At 41.5% G+C, this 19038-nt stretch overlaps 1 protein-coding gene across 1 annotated transcript in view; it reads right to left on the bottom strand.

The window, feature by feature from the left end:
- Positions 1-19038, bottom strand: part of LOC135217537 (serine/threonine-protein kinase atr-like) — a 796062-nt gene that overhangs the window by 657134 nt on the left and 119890 nt on the right. The window contains 1 exon segment of the mRNA XM_064253504.1: positions 2929-3099. Within this exon segment, the coding sequence (XP_064109574.1) occupies positions 2929-3099 (171 nt within the window).

The following is a 19038-nucleotide window of genomic DNA, read 5'->3' as shown; positions in this document are numbered from 1 at the left end:
GATGAAATTGATCAAAAAAGCAGGATTTTGTGGATATTTCTCACAAAAAAATACCGTGAATAGGTGAATTTTCTGCAAATGATGGGGGTATACGTTCCAGAGAGAAATCCGCAGATACATGAGTTCACTGTATCTACTTTAATTCCTCCAAGATGCAATGCTTTTAATCATTCACATTCTTATGCTGAGGCTGATTCTATTAGCAGCTTTCCCCAACCAACCTCTAGATGATATACTAAGACATCATCTGGAGATTGGGGAAAGCTCTAGGCCACAACACCTCACAATCTTTGTGTACACTTTAAGTCACAATTAGAATCTTCCAGGATTAAAGGTTAAGTACGTATAATAAAAAGAGGTTTCAAACACCTCTGGTCCTCTTTCACATAAATTCATGGTGAATTTCCCTTCACTCTGTTATAGTAGTATAGTGTTTCAGTGTAATTATACTACTGCTTCCTATCCATGCCCAAACACAGGTTGTTAGAGGATGCCAAAGGGGTATCAAAGGGTCAAGGGGTACTTGATTCTTTATTACTATTCTTAAAAAATGAAGTGAGGAAAAAATTAATAAACACACGCGAAAACCTTAAAAAGAGATCTTCAGCCTTTCATGGAGTTTATTCTTCTGCTAATGACACTAGTAACAGTTGACTCCCGAACGTCCACTTCTCATTTTACCCTACATGGGACGTCACCAACAAAATTAGGTGGCTCAAATGTAAGCCAAACCTGCTTGTTGGGACTGAGAGTTATTACAAGAATATTATCACAAGAATGCAATCATCCCCCACCCTAATCACATTCATGGGCAAACCAGACAGAATGCCAAGAGTCCTATCCCCAGAACCAGACCACTCTTGGAATCCATGTGGCAGCTCTGCAGGATAGTTCCACCCTGGAGGTATCAATGTGAATGAGCTCACTGATATCCATAAGGTCCAAACATTATCAATGTGAATGAGCTCACTGATATCCATAGGTCCAAACTTATCATTTAGTGATGATCCTACAACAGTTCCCAGCTTCAGACATAAGCCCTAGTCAACTATGATACCTTTTCCTATTTATTAGGTCAATAAATTTTACTAAAAGTGGAAATTCCATAAGACTTGGCACAAATTAATAAGTAACAATATTACAGACTCTTGGACTCAGCCCCAGGAACAAATTCCACCAGAACTTTAAGAGCCACCCACTACTCCAAGGCAGTCCCAGAGTCGAGGGGTACTTTTCAGTATGTATAAATCCTGTACATACACAAAACCATATATAGAGTATTGTACCGCATCAATTAATGTCCATGAAAAAATTCATAAAGGAGAGAGGGAGAGAGAGAGAGAGAAAGGTGGGGGTGGGCTCACAATAAGCGTGTACATACGTATTTTTTCCAAACGTAAGGTACAGAGGAAAGCACTAGTTTCCTGTATGCATTTGTTCACCATCCATCCTCAGAGGTACAACCAGGAAAGCACTGGCTAATGTGAGTGCATTTGTTTGTTCACAAGCCACCTAACAAGCACAAACAGGAAACTCTCAGTCATGTGCATGCATTTGATCATTAAACATTTGATACATACTTATTGGGTTATCCAATAAGGAAGTATAGGTCATCCGTTGGGTGCACTTAGTCCAAATTCCTAAGTGCACCCAACGGATGACCTATACTTCCTTATTGGATAACCCAATAAGTATGTATCAAATGTTTAATGATCATTCCCAGATCTCTCTGGGAGCAATAAATATGTTTATTATTTTTATCAGACTTGGGAATGTCCAATAAGTGACAAAATCACCCACTTATTTGAATTTCTTTAAGCTCAGGTTCCACTGTATTTTGGTGAGCTCATGGATGATTAGATCTCCTGAGTTTTCATTAAATCACTTGTCATTATATGTGGTCCTGGGACATTATAATTTTCAATTTTAATTTTTCTGTTTAGTCTTTTTATATTTACCAAATTTAACTTTTTTTTCCACCTTTCCTCACCCACTCTGCTTTCCTGGATAGTTTCTTCTTTCCTTGTTAATTGTGTGGGCCTGGACATGACTTCTGGCATCTACTTGCTTCCAGTTCTCTTGTACCTCTGATCTCAAATTGTTGCCATGTCCACTTAAGTGGGTCTGGAGAAGGCTTCTGGCACAGAGATGGGCCTAGCCTGCTATGGCCATGGTTTTACACTGGGCTGTAGCTTTCCCCAAACATCATCTGGACATGCATCCATAGATGGCCATAGGTTCAATCATATACACAGTTGAATCTGCAGGATGGCAAAATTCAGGTCTAGGTCACATTTATTAAGGCAGTGTCAATAAAAGTTGCATCATTGGCTGCTGAGCCACCATTCTAGCTAGTTTATCAGCTCCTGATACTGCAGCACATGTTGCTATGCCACTTTTGTAGCTGAAGTCATGGCACTGATTCTGGTGGGAGTCTAATGCTAAGTCACAAGTCTGTCCAACAAAATGGCTCTGGACATAGCTCCCAACGTCAGTATGTGCCTGTTATAGGCCACAGGACTATATATGTATAAGTGAATCAATGAATGAAGGTCCTGACTTCTTCCTGCTGACTTGGCTTAGGTCATAGCTATGTCATCATAACAAACAGCAGTTCTATGACTGATAACTGATAACTATAAATTCTGACCCAAGGGAAAATGTGCAATTAACTTATAGCATCAGCAAAAATCACACAACATAAAAGAAAGAAAAAAATTTCAATAAAAAATTAACGTACATACAGTAGTTTATTACTACCTATTTCAGCCACTTCATGGTAATACATACTACTGTCATTTAATATGGTATAAGTACGTATATACTACTGTCATTTTTGATAGTACAGAATATTAGTAATACTAATCTCTAACAAAATGTAGTGTTTAGCCATATATTTCTTAAAGCTAACATTTCTTTCATACTCACCAAAGAGTCTCTAGGTAGGCCACAAGCATCTACAAATGAAGACAAAGCTATCAATGAAGCAGCTTTCAAGGGCATATCCCCTCCTTCAAGACACGTACATAATAGAAGCCAAGCTTGATTCATTACATTTCGGCAATACTGGTGAATGTAGTCTCCCAAATTACCAATAACCTTAAAAAGAAAAGAAAACATTAATTGCAACATATGATAAATAATTATATTAATTATACTAGCAAACTTACCCATCTACGATGGGTGATAAAATACGGGTGCAGAAGTGAAAAATTTATATGTACTATTTGTTCAGCAATATTAAAATAAGGGCGATTGCACGAATAGTCTCTCCTCTCTCTCTCTCTCTCTCTCTCGTAATGTAATTCAAGGGACGATCACTGAACGCAGAGAAATTCTTATTCATTGTTGTTTTCCCTCTTTTAATGATATTCTCTCTCTCTCTCTTAAAGTAAGTGAAGGGACGATCAATGAACGTAAAGAAGTTCGTATTCATTATTGTTTACCCTCTTTTAATGATTCTCTCTCTCTCTCTCTCTCTCTCTCTCTCTCTCTCTCTCTCTCTCTCTCTCTCTCTCTCTCTCTTAATGTAAGTCAAGTAACGAAGACTGTGATGGGATTATCGGATTACTTAGCTCTCAAATCACAAATTATCTCCTCTCTCTTTCTCTCTCTCTCATTTTTCGATAGCAAGATAAAATTATAAAATTGTAGTGCATTAATGTCGTTACATGGCTCGCTCTCTCTCTCTCAATGTAAGTCAAGTAACGAAGACGGTGATGGGATTATCGGATTACTTAGCTCTCAAATCACAAATTATCTCCATCTCTTTCTCTCTCTCTCATTTTTCGATAGCAAGATAAAATTATAAAAAAAATTGTAGTGCAATAATGTCGTTAAATGGTCTCTCTCTCTCTCTATCTCTCTCTCTCTCTCTCTCTCTCTCTCTCTCTCTCTCTCTATCTTCTCTCTTGCCGGCGTGACTTTCATTTAACGGAACAGGGATTTTGATTGGTTCATTTCTTTGTCAATTACTTTGCACGGTGATACGAATAATAATGTACGTATATTTCTTTTCATTATGTTACTGCAAAGACGCAACTTGTATGTCAGTGCGTTATGGCTACTGATAAATGCTCTTATGATCCTGTGTCTTCCAAAAAAAAGTAGAAAGTAGGAACTTGTCAGTTTCCTTCTTATTATGTCCATTGGCAGGATCGAAATTCCGAAGCAACATTACCGGGCAGTACTTCTTCAACGTTATTTTGTGCACTGGCAGTCACGATGGATTTAAGGTTATTATTCAAAAATCTTGCGGATATTGACAATAATTTTCATCTACTATTGTGTCCGAGCTGAAATATTCGCGACTTTCTCCGGGGAATTGTACAGAAAATTATGTATGAAAATTCGTAAAGTAAACTAAGTCTACAGGAATAACCAGTCTCGTTTCACGGCCAGAAACAGCTCCGTTTCAGGGAATCCCTTCTCACCCCCACCCCCTACAAAGGAGGGGGGTAGGTTGGATGAAAACCCATTACAAACCAACTTAGGGGTCCCCACCATAACCCTGCCAAGTTTCATGCCCATCTGACCAGCCGTTTGGCCGTGATTGAATGACAGACAGTCAGACATTACGTCTATTATAGTATGATGGTAAAAGCCAGGGTTCTTTGAAACTAAGCCCCGCCCACTGCACGCCAGTAATTGGCTAGCTCTAGAAAGGGGAATGATGTCACACTAATTAACAATCCATATGATTACCAATACCGATTTGACTTTGTTCAATAATGCTGACCAGCTTACATGAATAATAACACCACAGATTTGAGCTGCCGGAGTTGTAAAGTCTGCAATTGATATCTCTGATTAAAGATATAATACAGTATTAATTTATATATCATTATGAAGCCCCTGAATCTTTCTATCTGTGCATATCAAAGTCCAGAGTTGTTAAATATGTCAAGAAATGTGACAGGTGGGAGAGGGTTGCCAATTTTGTAATTTTTTTTTTCTCTCTCTCTCTCTCTCTCTCTCTGTCTCTCTCTGTCTCCATACATATATAATCTTCACACACTCCAATATTTCTACCAACCATTTAGTTCTCTTATAAGGGTAATGTATTGGGGCTAACTTGTAAATGAAATTAGTGACTATTAATTTCATTTAAAAGTTAACTTAATACTTATGTAAAGACAACACCTATCTCTCTTGTAGTTAGCGACATAACTAAGAGTTGTATTAGCCCGAATAAAAAGCACTTCATGAAAAGGAATTTCAGAAAAATGAGATAGAGACAGAATAAAACATTTCTTGAAAGTGGTTGAGAAGACTTCTAGAAAGATTGGTTGGTAGGGGACAAGAGAGAAATACTGTATGTATGTAATCTTCACACACTCCTATAATTTTACCGACCATTTACTTCTTTTGTCAAGGGTAATTTATTAAACTAACTTTTAAATGAAATTACAGTAATTTTAATTTCATCTAAAAGTTAGCTTAATATTTAGGGAGCATGATTTTGGTCATATTTAGTGTTCAAACTCTAGAAGTATGCCTTTATTGGCATTTTTAGAGATTGAGCCAAACTTACGCAAAAATTCCCTTTGCATGAGGGGTCTGGAACCTAACTCGCATAAGTCGGGGGTATTACTGTACATATCATAAGGGGAACCATAGGGAAAGGCTCATACTCGGGTAATGGAACGTTGGCAAAATAAATGTACCCAAATACGATGCCTTCACTATGGATCCCTGGATGATTATTTTATATACTTAGATATACATTATATATATATATATGATATATATATATATGATATAGATATAGTTATATATATATATATATATATATATATATATATATGTATGTATGTAGTATATATATATATATATATATAATATATATATATATATATATATGATATATATATATATATATATATATAGTATATATATGTATATATGTATATATATGTATATATATATATATATATATATATATATATATATATATAGATATATATATATATATATATGATATATATATATATTATACATATATATATATCTATATATATATATTATACATATATATACATATATATTACATATATATATATATATATATATATATATATATATATATATATAAGGGATTTTGAACGAAGAAAAAATCTATTTCTGGGTGATTGGCTCGTGTCGCCCTATGAAAGTATCCTTAATATCATTCTTTCTAGGTAAAATTAGCCTAAAATTACCAGAGAAAAACAAAATTAAGAAAATGTCAGTAAAACTGACTCGCTCACTCTTAAAAAAGAAGTGTCGGTATGATATAGGGGCGAGTGTGGAACACTACCACGAGCCAAACACCAATTAGAACTTCCCTACCAGAATCCCCCCAAGAGAGAGCTGATACCAACGGGCGATGCAGCTTCTACTACTACTACTAGAGGACGCCACGGACAGCAGCGCCCCTAGCGGTCATCCTTAATTAAAACATAAATACATCTTGTCCTGCAAGGGGGGGAAAACAAACCATAAAAAAAGGGGGGGGGGGGGTTTCATAGGGCGACACGAGCCAATCACCAGAAATAAGGATTTTTCCTCGTCAAATCCCTTTTTTCTGGGCTCAGCTCGTGTCGGCCTATGAAAGAGTACCAGAGAAACAGACAAGATGGAAAAGGAAATAATGAAAAACAGTTTAAAATGATGGATATAATAAGTAAATCAAATACAGCATACAAATTAAGCACTTAAACTAACTTATTATAATAATAAATAACAGAATGTTAGTAAACTTAAAGTACTTAAATGGTAAATAAATAAAAATTACAGATATGCATGTAAAATAAGGTAAATTTGGGATTTACTTAATTAGAATATATAATTACAAAATATATACATATATGTGTCCTACCCTAGCATAAAAATAAGGATAGGTACACTCAAATCCATCATTAATACAATTAATTCCAAATATATACAAACACATTGTGCCTGAAGATCATCACAAACACAAAAATGGTGAATATACAAACATATTGTGTCCTACCCTAGCATAAAAATAAGGGTATAAACCTGGAGTACATATCAGTACAAGGGTGGTTGTCCCTAGCAAAAAATAAGGGACAATCCACTATATGATACAACGGCTCAAGGCTATGATGTTGAGTAGCCTGACGATAGGTTGAGGCATGTTGGTGAAGTAGGTAGAAAGGAGACCTGGATCAATACTACAACTACTAAACAGTATCAGGGGAAACTATGTTTCCCGCTGCTACTGCTGAAAACTTTAAAGATTCCAAGGACTTTAAATAATGCCGTTTAAAGACTGTCGGGGATTTCCATCCAGTATACTTCCTAAGATCCTCAAAGTTCATATGTTGGAAATAATTAATTGAGGTGGCTACTCCCCTGATATCATGTGCTTTTGGGAATGACTCAGGGTTGGCTTGTTTAATGAAGTAAAGGATTTGCTGTCTAATGCCTTTAACTGATAAAGTACCACCTTTTTCTCTCATAAAGAGAGCACCTGAGGATCTAGAAGAAGTACGAGAAAGAAAGGCTCTAAGAGTTGATACTGGGCAGAGAGAAGGATCCTGTGGAAGTGGGATAACCTTCCAAGGAGCCCACCTTGCAAGAGGATCTTCATTTTGGCTAAAAAGCTACGATCCGGAGCAAGTAGAACTTCTCCTGATGGGAGGAATTCCACATGACCCGCATCCCTGGATAGAGCCGACAGTTCTGAAATTCTAGCTCCTGAGGCTAGGCTTAGTAAGAATAATGTCTTCCTCAGGAGCATAATGAACGTACAAGATGAGTTGTCAGTATCTGAAGCTAGTTTGAGGACATTTCATTTAAGAACATGAAACTGTAGTAGGCCTCTGAGGAAGGTCTAAGTCTAGCACAGGCTTTAGGGATAGATGGGTGAAATAAGATTCAGTCAAATCTATCTGAAAACCTACTTGAAAGATTTTCTTCACAAAGCCGATTTGTGAGTGGTAATCGTGCTAGCTGCTAAACCTTTTTCAAACAAGGATCTGAAAAAGGATATAGCCAAATTAACTGTCATGGTTGTGGTGTTCGATTCTCTCAGGAAAGATGCTAATTTTTTAACAGCTGAGTCATATTGTCTAATGGTTGACTCTCTCTTATCTGATTCTAGGAAGAGAATGTTCTGTGGATCAATGTCAGATCTTTATTAGCCGCAAAACTTCATGAAGTCCATAAAGTTAGGGTCTGGAGAGTTCTTGAGGAAGCGAACACAGTCCTCATTTGTACTGATTGTGACAGTTTGGGATTGGGGATCCGTTGAGGTCGGAGACCCAATTCCTTCCAAAAGAAGAGGATACCAGTTGCTCTTGGGCCAATCCGGTGCAATCAGAGCTACTATCCCTTTGAAAGACCTTAGTTTGTCCAGGACCTTCAAGAGAAGATTCACTGGAGGAAAAACATAAATTCTCCTCCACTGATTCCAATCCAACGACAGGGCGTCCGTGGCATAAGCCAGAGGGTCCAGGTTGGGGGCCACATAGCAAGGGAGCTTGTGGTTCGCTTGTGAGGCGAAGAGATCCACTTGGAGACCTGGGACTCTCCGGCTTACCCACTGGAAGGAATGACCCGCCCCCCCCCCCCCCCACGTCCAGAGACCACTCTGATTCCAGAGGAACTGACCGGGACAGGGCGTCTGCTATCACATTTCTTTACTCCTAGCCAGGTGAGTGGCAGACAGATGCCATTTGTTTTTGTTTTGCTAATGCAAAGATGGCTATCATGACATGGTTCACATGCTTGGATTTGGACCCTCCTCTGTTGATGCAGTGAACTACTACTGCACTGTCCAAAACTAGCCTTAGATGAGACTTCTTCGGGGGAAGCAGTCTCTTCAGAGTAAGAAATACTGCCATTGCTTCCAACACGTTTTATGTGGAGCTGGCGAAATTGAAACTGACCAAGTCCCCTGAACCTGTTTGAACTGAGAGTATCCCCCCCACCCGGACAGGGAAGCATCCGTGTGAATGGTTAACACTGGGAGGGGATATTGAAGGGGTACCTTCTTGGCTAAGTTCTTTACTTTTGACCAAGGCCGTAGTTGGTTGCGGAGGATCTGTGGAATTACTGAAACTTGTCTCGATATTTGGAGTTTGCTCTTGACCGCCAAATTCGATTTATATCTTTCAGCCTTGCTTTCAGAAGGATATCTGTTACCGAAGCAAACTGAAGAGACCCTAGATTCTCTCCTGGTTTCTTCTTGATGTCTGTTTGCATTTGAGGAATTGCCTGACAGATTTTGCTATTTCCTTCCGTTTGGCCACTGGAATTGATAGATTGTTGGGAAGACAAATCCCATTGGATTCCTACCACTGAAAATGATTCCGGAGTAAGTCTGGATTTTCGTTTGTTATCTGGAACCCCAGATGTTCCAGAAAGTGAACTACCTTTTTGGTAGCTTCGAGACATTCCTCGACTGTTGATGCCCAGATCAACCAATCGTCGAGGTATGCCGCTACCATGATTCCCTGACTCTCAATTGTTGTACAACCACTTCTGCTATCTTTGTGAATACCCTGGGGCTACATTCAGACCGAAGGGCATCACTTTGAATGAGAATGTCTGATTTCCTAGCCTGAATCCTAGGAATGGGCGGAAGTGCTGGCTATAGGGATATGATAGTATGCGTCTGTAAGATTCGATGGAGCATGTGACGGCTCCTAACTCGGAAGTAGGGTCCTTACTTGCGAGAGGGTAAGCATCTTGAACTTGTCGCAGCGAATGAAAGAGTTTAGCTTGACAAGTCTAAGATTACCCTTCTTTTTGTTGAGCCTTTCTTTGGCACGCTGAATAAGCGCCCTTGAAATTTTAGATGTTTGACTCTCGCAATAGCTCCTTTCTGAAGGAGTTCTTCGCGTAATCTATCAATTCCTTTGACGGTACCTGATGAAATGATTTGATTGGAGGGGGATCCTTGATCCAACTCCAGCCTAGTCCTTTGGACACTATGCTCTGTGCCCAATTGCTGAACCCCCACCTGTGGCGGAAGAGGAACAGCCTCCCTCCTACCTGGGGAGCCTCATTGCTGATGGGCGGGTTGGCCACCACGCCCTCCTCTGAACTGCTTACTCCTTGTGCCCCTTCTGCGCCACGATGACGAAAGTAAACCTCTCGTCCTACCCTCGGTTGAGAGTACGCCTTGAGCCTCATAAGCAGGTTAAAGGCCGGCGAGATAGCGTAGGAAGTAGAAGGTTGAGATTGCTGGGGCACCAGGAGGAAAGGCTGGGTCTGCTTAGATGTGGCAGGTTGTCCCTGTTGGGTAACTGGGACTGCCTGCACAAACTGCTGCTGATGCTGAAGTTTTTTATAAGGCTGGAACCTCTTACCAGCCTTCTTCGGTTTCTTGCCAGCAGTGGGAACGGATTCCTGTTTCCTCTTAGAGGAAATACCCCACCTAGCTCTAAGGCTCTGGTTGAGTCTAGCAGCTTCGTGGTGGACTTCGTTCACTGCGGACTCTGGGAAGAGATCCGCTCCCCACATGCTCGCAGCCAAGAGTCTATTAGGCTCATGCCTGATAGTGCACTCTTGAAGGACATGCTTCCGGCAGTTCCTCTGGCTTGGAAGAAGTCAAAAGCGTCTGACAGAACCGTCTGAAACTGTGATTTCGCCAGAATCTTGAACAGCGGTTCGTTAGCGTAGGAAAGGGCAGCCATTTCCGTAACGATAAGAGAGTTGAGGGACCTGCCAAACCTAGTTCGCGCATCGAACTCTGCCTGGATTAGGGAATCCGGCAGCCTAGGTAATTTCTCACCGAACTGGTCCATGGCGCAGTCCGGCTTGAGTTTACCCAGCGTGAATGTAGCTGGCAGGTTTTCCCATAAACTCTCCGAAGGCGGGGAAGAGTGGAGAAGTAGACTCCGACTCTCTCAACGTGGGAATGGGTTTCATCCTTAAGGACTGCCTGAAGAGCCTTCTCCACCAATTTCGTGGCGAACGGAAGAGAGACCTCCTCTTCCGTCGCGAAAATAGTGAAGGGACTCTTGTAGGCCTGGAGTCTAGTGTTAGTACACTCCCAGTCCTCAAGGCAGTGAACCCATTCTCGCCTGGCGTGATCTCTACTGTAGAGAACTGACTCCTTCGAGATCTTGTCCTCTCTCGTTAAGGAGCCCCCCCCCCCCCCCCCGTTGGCGTCAGCCTAGCATACCCGATGAAAGGCTGCGTCAGACCCGGAGGGTAGAACTCGAAGTCCTCAATCCTTCGAGTACCAAACTCCGGGATCGAAATCATCCCGTCCTTAAAAGGAGCGTAGGCCGCTACTCTCCATGGATTCTCCATAGAGAAAGCTGGCAAGGAGTCGTAAGGCGGAAGTTGGAGAATCCCCGTGCTAGATGCAGGGGAGACTGGGGGAGGAGCCTGAGATAGCCCAGCTACTCGGTCCTCATTCTCTCTCATCCTATTAGAGAGGTCCTGGATAGACTGTCCAGTTTGAGGACAGACTGTCGATAATTGCGCGAACATCTGCTCAAAACGTGTTCCCCATGCCGAAATTGGGAACCTACCAGCACCCCTACCTGTTCCATCATCCCTGGTGAGACAGAAGAGGGAACGCAGGTGCTGGTGCTGCCACCCCTGCCGGCATAGCCGGAGAGGGGGCAGCGAGCGGGAGAAGGCAGCGACTCGGTGGTAAGCGCGAGCTTCTCCTTCGAAGCCCTTGCTTCTGGAGCTCTTCGACTGGAAGAGCTCGGCTTAGCCTTCACCGCATCGGCGTATGAAGTCGACGACTTCCTGGCCGAAGAAGACGAAGACGACTTCCTAGAAGTCGACTTAGACAAGGTCTTCGGTTCTCTCTTTCCCTTCTCCTTAGGAGGTACAGAGAGAGCGGGAGGGCGGCTAGGGATCTCGGATCCCGCAAAGCCTTGGAAAGAGGCGGAAGAAGAAGGGACAGGAGAAGATCCAGGAGCCCGCCCAAGGAAAGGACCTTGGGCGCCCGACAAACCTACCTCAACCAACAAATCCTCGCTAACTACCGCCATCGGCTCGAGGTTCAAGTCCAGGGCAGCGACGTTCCGGAACTGACTCACTGGAGGCTACGACCAAACGAATGCTGGAGTTCTTGCTGGATGGAGGCTATCATTGGGGCGGCGGACAAGGGGTTCGACGTAGCCCTCGACTTGCCCGCGGGGAAAGATTCTGGATGGCCAGCTCCTATCTAATATGTAGGGCTGGCCCTTGGCGGCGTTTTTCCCAAAGCCGCCCACCACGCTTCAGGGTGGCGAGGGCGACTTCCCTCACACCGCTAGCCTGAAAGAAAGGCGGGGGATTAGCTACCAATTGTGGACAGGGTTAACAAACTTACGAACTAGAAGTTGTTAGTAAAATCATAAGTAAGCTTATAATGGACATACCCCATCTCCCAGCTGAGCGACCAGGTCGTAGATATAGCGCAGGCTTCGGGGTGCCAGACGATCGTCTCATTTGTACGACGTGGCACACGGGGCGTGAGACCTGCACTCGTCATGTCCACAGGGGTCATAGAGCGTCGCATTACAGCCGGGACCTGGCAGTTGGTAGCCTTTGCTGTAAGTGAAAAAGTACATGAGTACAGAGTAAAACACTTACAGGCCTAAAAACATGAATGCTCCGCTGGTGCCGGAGCGATAAAGTTAGATAAAACCAGAGCCCCGCTAAAATACGTGTGGTAACCAGGTTGGAAGATAGGCTATGGCTCCGCCAATGGCGGAGGCACAAGAATCAACCAACTAGGAGTGGTGGTAATGGAAACCACGACGGACAATGGGCGGGGATGGTTTGATAAAATAAATATAATAACACACAATTCATTGTAAATATCTTATAATAGGGTATATATCCTTAAAATAACAAAATTAAAACAACTTCTCTCCACCCGTCTACTAGAAGAGTGCGTAGGTAAGGGTAAGCTCCCTTCCGGTAGCGGGGAGAGATATAAGGATATAGATAGGCAAGCAATCGACCATCCATAGCGCCCACCCTGCCCGCTAGCGGAGCCAATATCCTATAACCAAAGGGGGCCCCGGCTGCGCGGAAGGCTCCTTCGTACCGGTAAGGGAGGTGGCCTGAGCAATGGGGAGGGGGGGTGGGAGGGAGGTCCCGGCGAAACACGGCGGGAGCGAGAAAAGGGGGGAGGGATGGCCTACTCCTCCCCGCCTCACCAACTACCCGCATGGAGACCCACCCGGTACCTCATAGTGGTCGCCCTATACCCCTGCTGGCGGAACCCCCCGGTCACCTCCGAAAGTGTGAGAGAAGGCGATGAGGTTGTTATAACAACCAAGGGGTCCCCCAGCTCCTCCCTACATCAGAGAGGGAAGGAAGGGGCAGGGTAGGTGCTATAGGACACGTGACCGCAAGTGGCCTAGGCCGCGAGCAACACAACCGTGGTAGGGCCACGTGAACCAAGCTGTACCAACATGTGGAACAAGCACCTAGGCTAGCCTAACACCCTAAATAAATAAAATACATCGAAAAGGGGGAAGAGACACTTTTAGTAAAAGAAAGAAAGAAGCCCAGGAGGAGGCAGACTGTTCCGAGAAACAGAAGCCTACTCGGAGCCAGCGATAGCCGATGTAGAGCAAGAGCCGGGATGCTGGGCCGAAAACAATAATGATAGCCCTAAATACCAAGCTAAGAGAATGGTAGGAGGGCTGAACTAGCTAAAACTCGATGTAACAATGAATGTGAAAAAGTAGCCCATAAGCATAAGAAGTCCGCCCAGTATGGAGGACCGGGAATTCTTACGAGGCGGCATGGCCGCCACGAGACAACCGGGGAACCGTATATGACCTATAAAAAGGAAAAATACTGGTACCCGGAAGACAAAAATACAGTAAAAATGTTACTTATGAGTTACTTCTTAACTTAGCCGTGGCGATTGCAGAGCGTTCCATGATGCAGATGCGGATAAATCGCAAGAAAAGCACAAGCACAAGAAAATGGCGACTTGTCGCTGGCGCTAAAAATTAAGGAAGGATAACCGCTAGGGCGCTGCTGTCCGTGGCGTCCTCTAGTAGTAGTAGTAGAAGCTGCATCGCCCGTTGGTATCAGCTCTCTCTTGGGGGGATTCTGGTAGGGAAGTTCTAATTGGTGTTTGGCTCGTGGTAGTGTTCCACACTCGCCCCCTATATCATACCGACACTTCTTTTTAAGAGTGAGCGAGTCAGTTTTACTGACATTTTCTTAATTTTAATTTTGTTTTTCTCTGGTAAGTTTTAGGCTAATTTTACCTAGAAAGAATGATATTAAGGATACTTTCATAGGCCGACACGAGCTGAGCCCAGAAATATATATATATATATAGTATATATATATTATAATAACACTCCTATCATTATGTAGCAATTCTAATTACACACCTATTGTGTATGATGTTAGCGCCATCTATGATTGCTGATCGTAGCAGACAAGCATGGATAAATTACCTTTTGTTTTTTACGTATGTAATCCTTGGAAATGTTTTCTTTTAAGCTCTGTCAAGTTAACACTTTTGAGTTCGTTATCCGGTGGCTTACGATTCACTTGTTTCTAGTAGTTATTAAGTGGTTATTTGTTATTATTTTGTTATTATATATTCAGACGTGATTTAAGATAAGTAAAGTCTTTGTTTAATTTTAACTTTAGTTTGATAATTCATCTAACATATCTACTATACCTACATGAAGTGTTGCCCTCATTACTGAGAATTGATGAATAGTCAAGTGGAAAGCAGAAGTTGTGACAAAATTGGGGGCCTGACCGGGATCTACTTACGTTTGCGTTGCGCTTACGCTTGATCTTGACGGATTGTGAAATTCCTTTTGTTGTTTCTCTGTGATGATGGACAACATGAGTGTAGTGTATTAGTGATTTTTTGCTAGTTTACAACACAGACCACCACCGGATAGTGTTCTCCAGCGCGCTCACACTTTCACTTAGAGAATGTCGTGTTGCAACACGTCATCTTAAGCATACATCGAGATTTTGGAGGACATGCAGGCAGGGTAATGGCAGCCTAGAATTCGTCATTCTTTTAACCCTCGACTCTGTTGACTACCATCGCTTAGCGATATCTCATAGTCGCCCCAACTTCTCAAGGTGCTTCGAGGCATTCAAAACCTCATCATAAGGGATTGAAAGATTCCTTCCTTAGGAACTTCTGTTCCTCTTACTCAGGGTACGACCTTCGCTCTTTTAAAGGATTTCGGCTTCATATTGTTATGACCACGTTGTCAAGAACTTCGTTCTACCTCGATGGATACTTAAAGGTTTATTCCTTGTTCAGGTAACTGTTGGAACTTCCAATTAATTATATACTTCATTAAGAATATTTCATTAAAGGTTGTTAGTGGTTGTGCATTATTGGTGAACTAAGTTTTCTGATTGGTATGGATTATTAAAGGCTCGTTCATTTAAGTGAATTTCTGAACATTGTAGGACATAAGGATTAAGGAAATTCCTGTGGTTTGTGGGTGCCTTCGCACCATAAATCCAATGAATGACCTAACGTTTTTAAGTTGTTAGGCTGGTGTATGGTATTACAATAATTTCCAGTGATATTTTCCATTTTATCAGTATTGAGAGATGCCTTTTGATCTTGAGAAAATTTTTTTAGGTGCACCCAGGGAGCACCTGAATACACTACAGGAAGCTAAGAAGGACCAGCTTGCCAAATAGCTGTAAGGGCAAGAATATCTGTAGGTCATGCTGTGTGAAAGCTGAACTATTGGGAAAGATCTTAGATTTCCTGATAAATAGTGGTAACATAACTGAAGAAGAGGCTCTTCCCTTAAGGCCTTTAACACTTGAACGAGGTGCTGCTCGTACAGTACTACAACTGAAGACCCAGAGATAGTGAAATTGAAACTCCAACTTGAACTACAGCAGCGAACAGTAGAAGCTGCAAATGCCGCAGCAGCAGCTTGAACAAAAAAGGCTTGAAGCTGCAAATGCCGCAGCAGCAGCATGAACAAAGAAAGGTTGAAGCTGCAAATGCTACAGCAGCAGCTGAACAAAGGAAGGTAGAAGCTGAGCAAAGAAGCACTTGAACTAGAACGAAAAGAAAGAGTTCTGTGGAAAAGGAACTATCAGCCATAAGAATAGAAGACAGGTTGGCAGGAAAAAACAGCTACCTGATGCTTTTGACCTTAGTAAAGCACGCAAACTCCTGCCTGTCTTCGATGAAAAAGATCCTGATGTATTTTTCATTACTTTTGAAAACACTGCAACGTCTCTCAACTGGCCTATAGACCAATATGTTCTCTTAATCAGAAACTCCTTCAAAGGAAAAGCTGCATATGTGGCAGCACAACTTGTCCAAGAAAGGGATTATGAAGTCTTTAAAACTGCCATATTGGACGCTTATAGTGTTACAGCAGAAGGGTATAGACAAATCTTCAGACAAACTTTGAAGAACCAAGCTCAAACGTATCTAGAGTTTTTCACACTGAAGTTGAAGCAGTTTAATAAATGGATAGATAAGGAACAATTAAAGAATTTAATAGTTTTAGAAGAATTCCTGAGGCATATTCCAGCTAATGTGTCAATGTTTATTAGAGAAAAACAAGAAAAAGATGGGAAAAGGGCTGCCCTTTTAGCTGATGATTACCATCTCATTCATAAACCTAAACCACATTCGTCCTCTCCTTCATCTGTCCCCCAGGTTTGTACTTTTTGTAAGAAAGGAGGTCATCATATTAAAGACTGTCCTGGTCCCAAATGCAAAGCATCTCATGGTAAGGCTTCTCCTAATGCTTTTTCACAAGGACCCAAATCAGGGAATACTGCAAATAAATCGACACTTCACTGTGCTCAACCTTTATCAGACTTTAAAGCATTTACATATCCTGGTAAAGTAAATGATATTCCAGTGCAAATTTTGAGAGGTACAGGGTCATCTCAAACTAACATTAGCTCAAAGTTAAAAGATTTAGCTAAACCAACAGATCAATATGTAACTGTGTCAGATTTGACTGTCAAAAGATTTTACCTATTGTACAGATTTCTCTTGATTGTCCTTATTTTAAAGGTTCAACTAATGTCGCCTTGTTGGATTCTGACCTGCCTTGCAAGAACATAGACATGATACTTGGTAATGACTTGGCTCAAACTAACAGTACTCCTAGTCTTATCATTACTCAGCCTGAAGTAGTGATTGAAAAAGCTTACAAAGCGTTTTCTCCTGTGGTAGAGCTTCTCTGCCAAGTAGTCACCAGGTCTACAACCTCAACTTCTAGAGACACTGAACACACAGGTAAGGTGGTTCAAAGTACCTTAGGTGAAAAAGTCCTTGCTGATCTTGTTGATATTCCCTCAGATGAATTTGTAGAGTATCAAAGGTCTGATGAGAGTTTGAAAGAATACTTTGATAAAGTAAAAGATGATGTTGATGAAATAGTTACCATATTTCTATCTTGATAATAACATCCTTATGAGACGTTATAGGGGCCTTTGAAGATTGCAGGAGAAAATTCCTGGCATGATAGTTACCAACTAGTAGTTTCCTTCTAATCTTCGTGCAGCTTATTGGATCTTGCTCATTCAGCAGAGTCTCATCTAGCATTTCCAAAACCTATAAGCGTTTGCTGGACAATTACTACTGGCCTGGTATGAAAAGCTGATGTAAGGCACCACATAGAATCTTGCCATCCCTGCCAGGTAACTGGTAAACCAAATCAGAAAATACTCCAGCACCATTAGTTTCCTATTACTGTACCTAATTCTCCTTTGAAAAGGTAATTGTAGATTGTGTTGGTTCACTTCCCAAAACTAAAAAACAAAATGAGTACATTTTAACTGAGTTGTGTCCAACTACTAAATTTCCTTTAGCCATACCTATAAAAAACATATCTGCTAGAACAATTATTGTTAATCTTCTTAAAATATTCACCATTTTTGGTTTTCCAAAAGAGCTTCAGTGTGATCAGGGGACAAACTTCACTAGTGATTTGTTTAAGCAAACTTTAAAGCAGTTAAACATCTCCCATATTTTTGCTTCAGCTTATCACCCTCAGGACTAATGGAGCCCTTGAACGGGTACACCAGACCATTAAAAGCTCCTGCGCAAGTGCATTTGTGAAACTGGACGAGACTGGGATGAAGACCTGGATCTGCTTATGTATGTACTTAGGAGTACCACCTAATGAGTCGACTGGAATTTCTTCCTTCGAGATGATGTTTGGCCGTAGACCTAGGACAAAAAAAAAAAACCTTAGTATGGTGAAAGAAAACATCCTAAGAGGTTATTTACAAAAACCAGCAAGTAAGTATTCCACAATACCTTCAAAGTCTTAAGGTTAAATTTGACCATTTATGAATTTGCCATTCTGATTTAACTAACAGTCAGCTTCGAATGAAAAACCATTACGATAAAAAGGCCAAAATTAGAACTTTCAAAGTAGGAGATGATGTGTACTTGTATATCGACCAGTTCCAAGGAGCTCCATTGAAAGAAAAATTTATGGGTCCGTATAAAATCACTAAAAGGTCTCTAAAACAACTTATGCAATTGAAACTCCAGATAAAAGGAAACCTAGCCAGTTAGTGCACATTAATCTAATAAAACCATACCAATCTGCAAAGATTTCTCCACAGGTAGTTCACCTGTTAAGTAGAAAGACTGATCACTCCATTCACAACTCAAGGATAACTACTCCCATCGAGACTTCTCCTATCCCGAAAAACCTAGTACCCGAGGCAGTTGATAATGATAAACTTTTAGCTCCTCTTGAACCAGACAAAGAAGAAACTTTGGCTCATAATCATATTTTGTCATGGAAAGATGCTAGTAATTCACAGATTCTTTCTTTACTTTCACAGTATCTTGGTCACCTTCCTAAGGTGAAAAGGGAAGAATTAGAGGCTATTCTGAAGTCTTATCCTGCAATATGTTTAGACACTCCTGGTTGCTGCACCTTGGTGAAACATGATGTTGTGCTAGAACCAAACACCAATCCCGTTCGTCAACCTTTTTATCGGGTATCCCATCGTTTATTACCAGCCTTTGAAGGCTGAGGTTAAGTATTTACTAAAACTAGATTTGGCTGTACCAAGTAAGTCTCCCTGGGCATCGCCTTGTATTTTAGTCAAAAAGCC

This window comes from Macrobrachium nipponense, chromosome 7 (assembly GCF_015104395.2).
Source record: "Macrobrachium nipponense isolate FS-2020 chromosome 7, ASM1510439v2, whole genome shotgun sequence".
Classification (NCBI taxonomy): Eukaryota; Metazoa; Arthropoda; class Malacostraca; order Decapoda; family Palaemonidae; genus Macrobrachium; species Macrobrachium nipponense.
The sequence above is the reverse complement of the archived record's forward strand: the minus strand, read 5'-3'. Positions and strand labels throughout refer to the sequence as shown.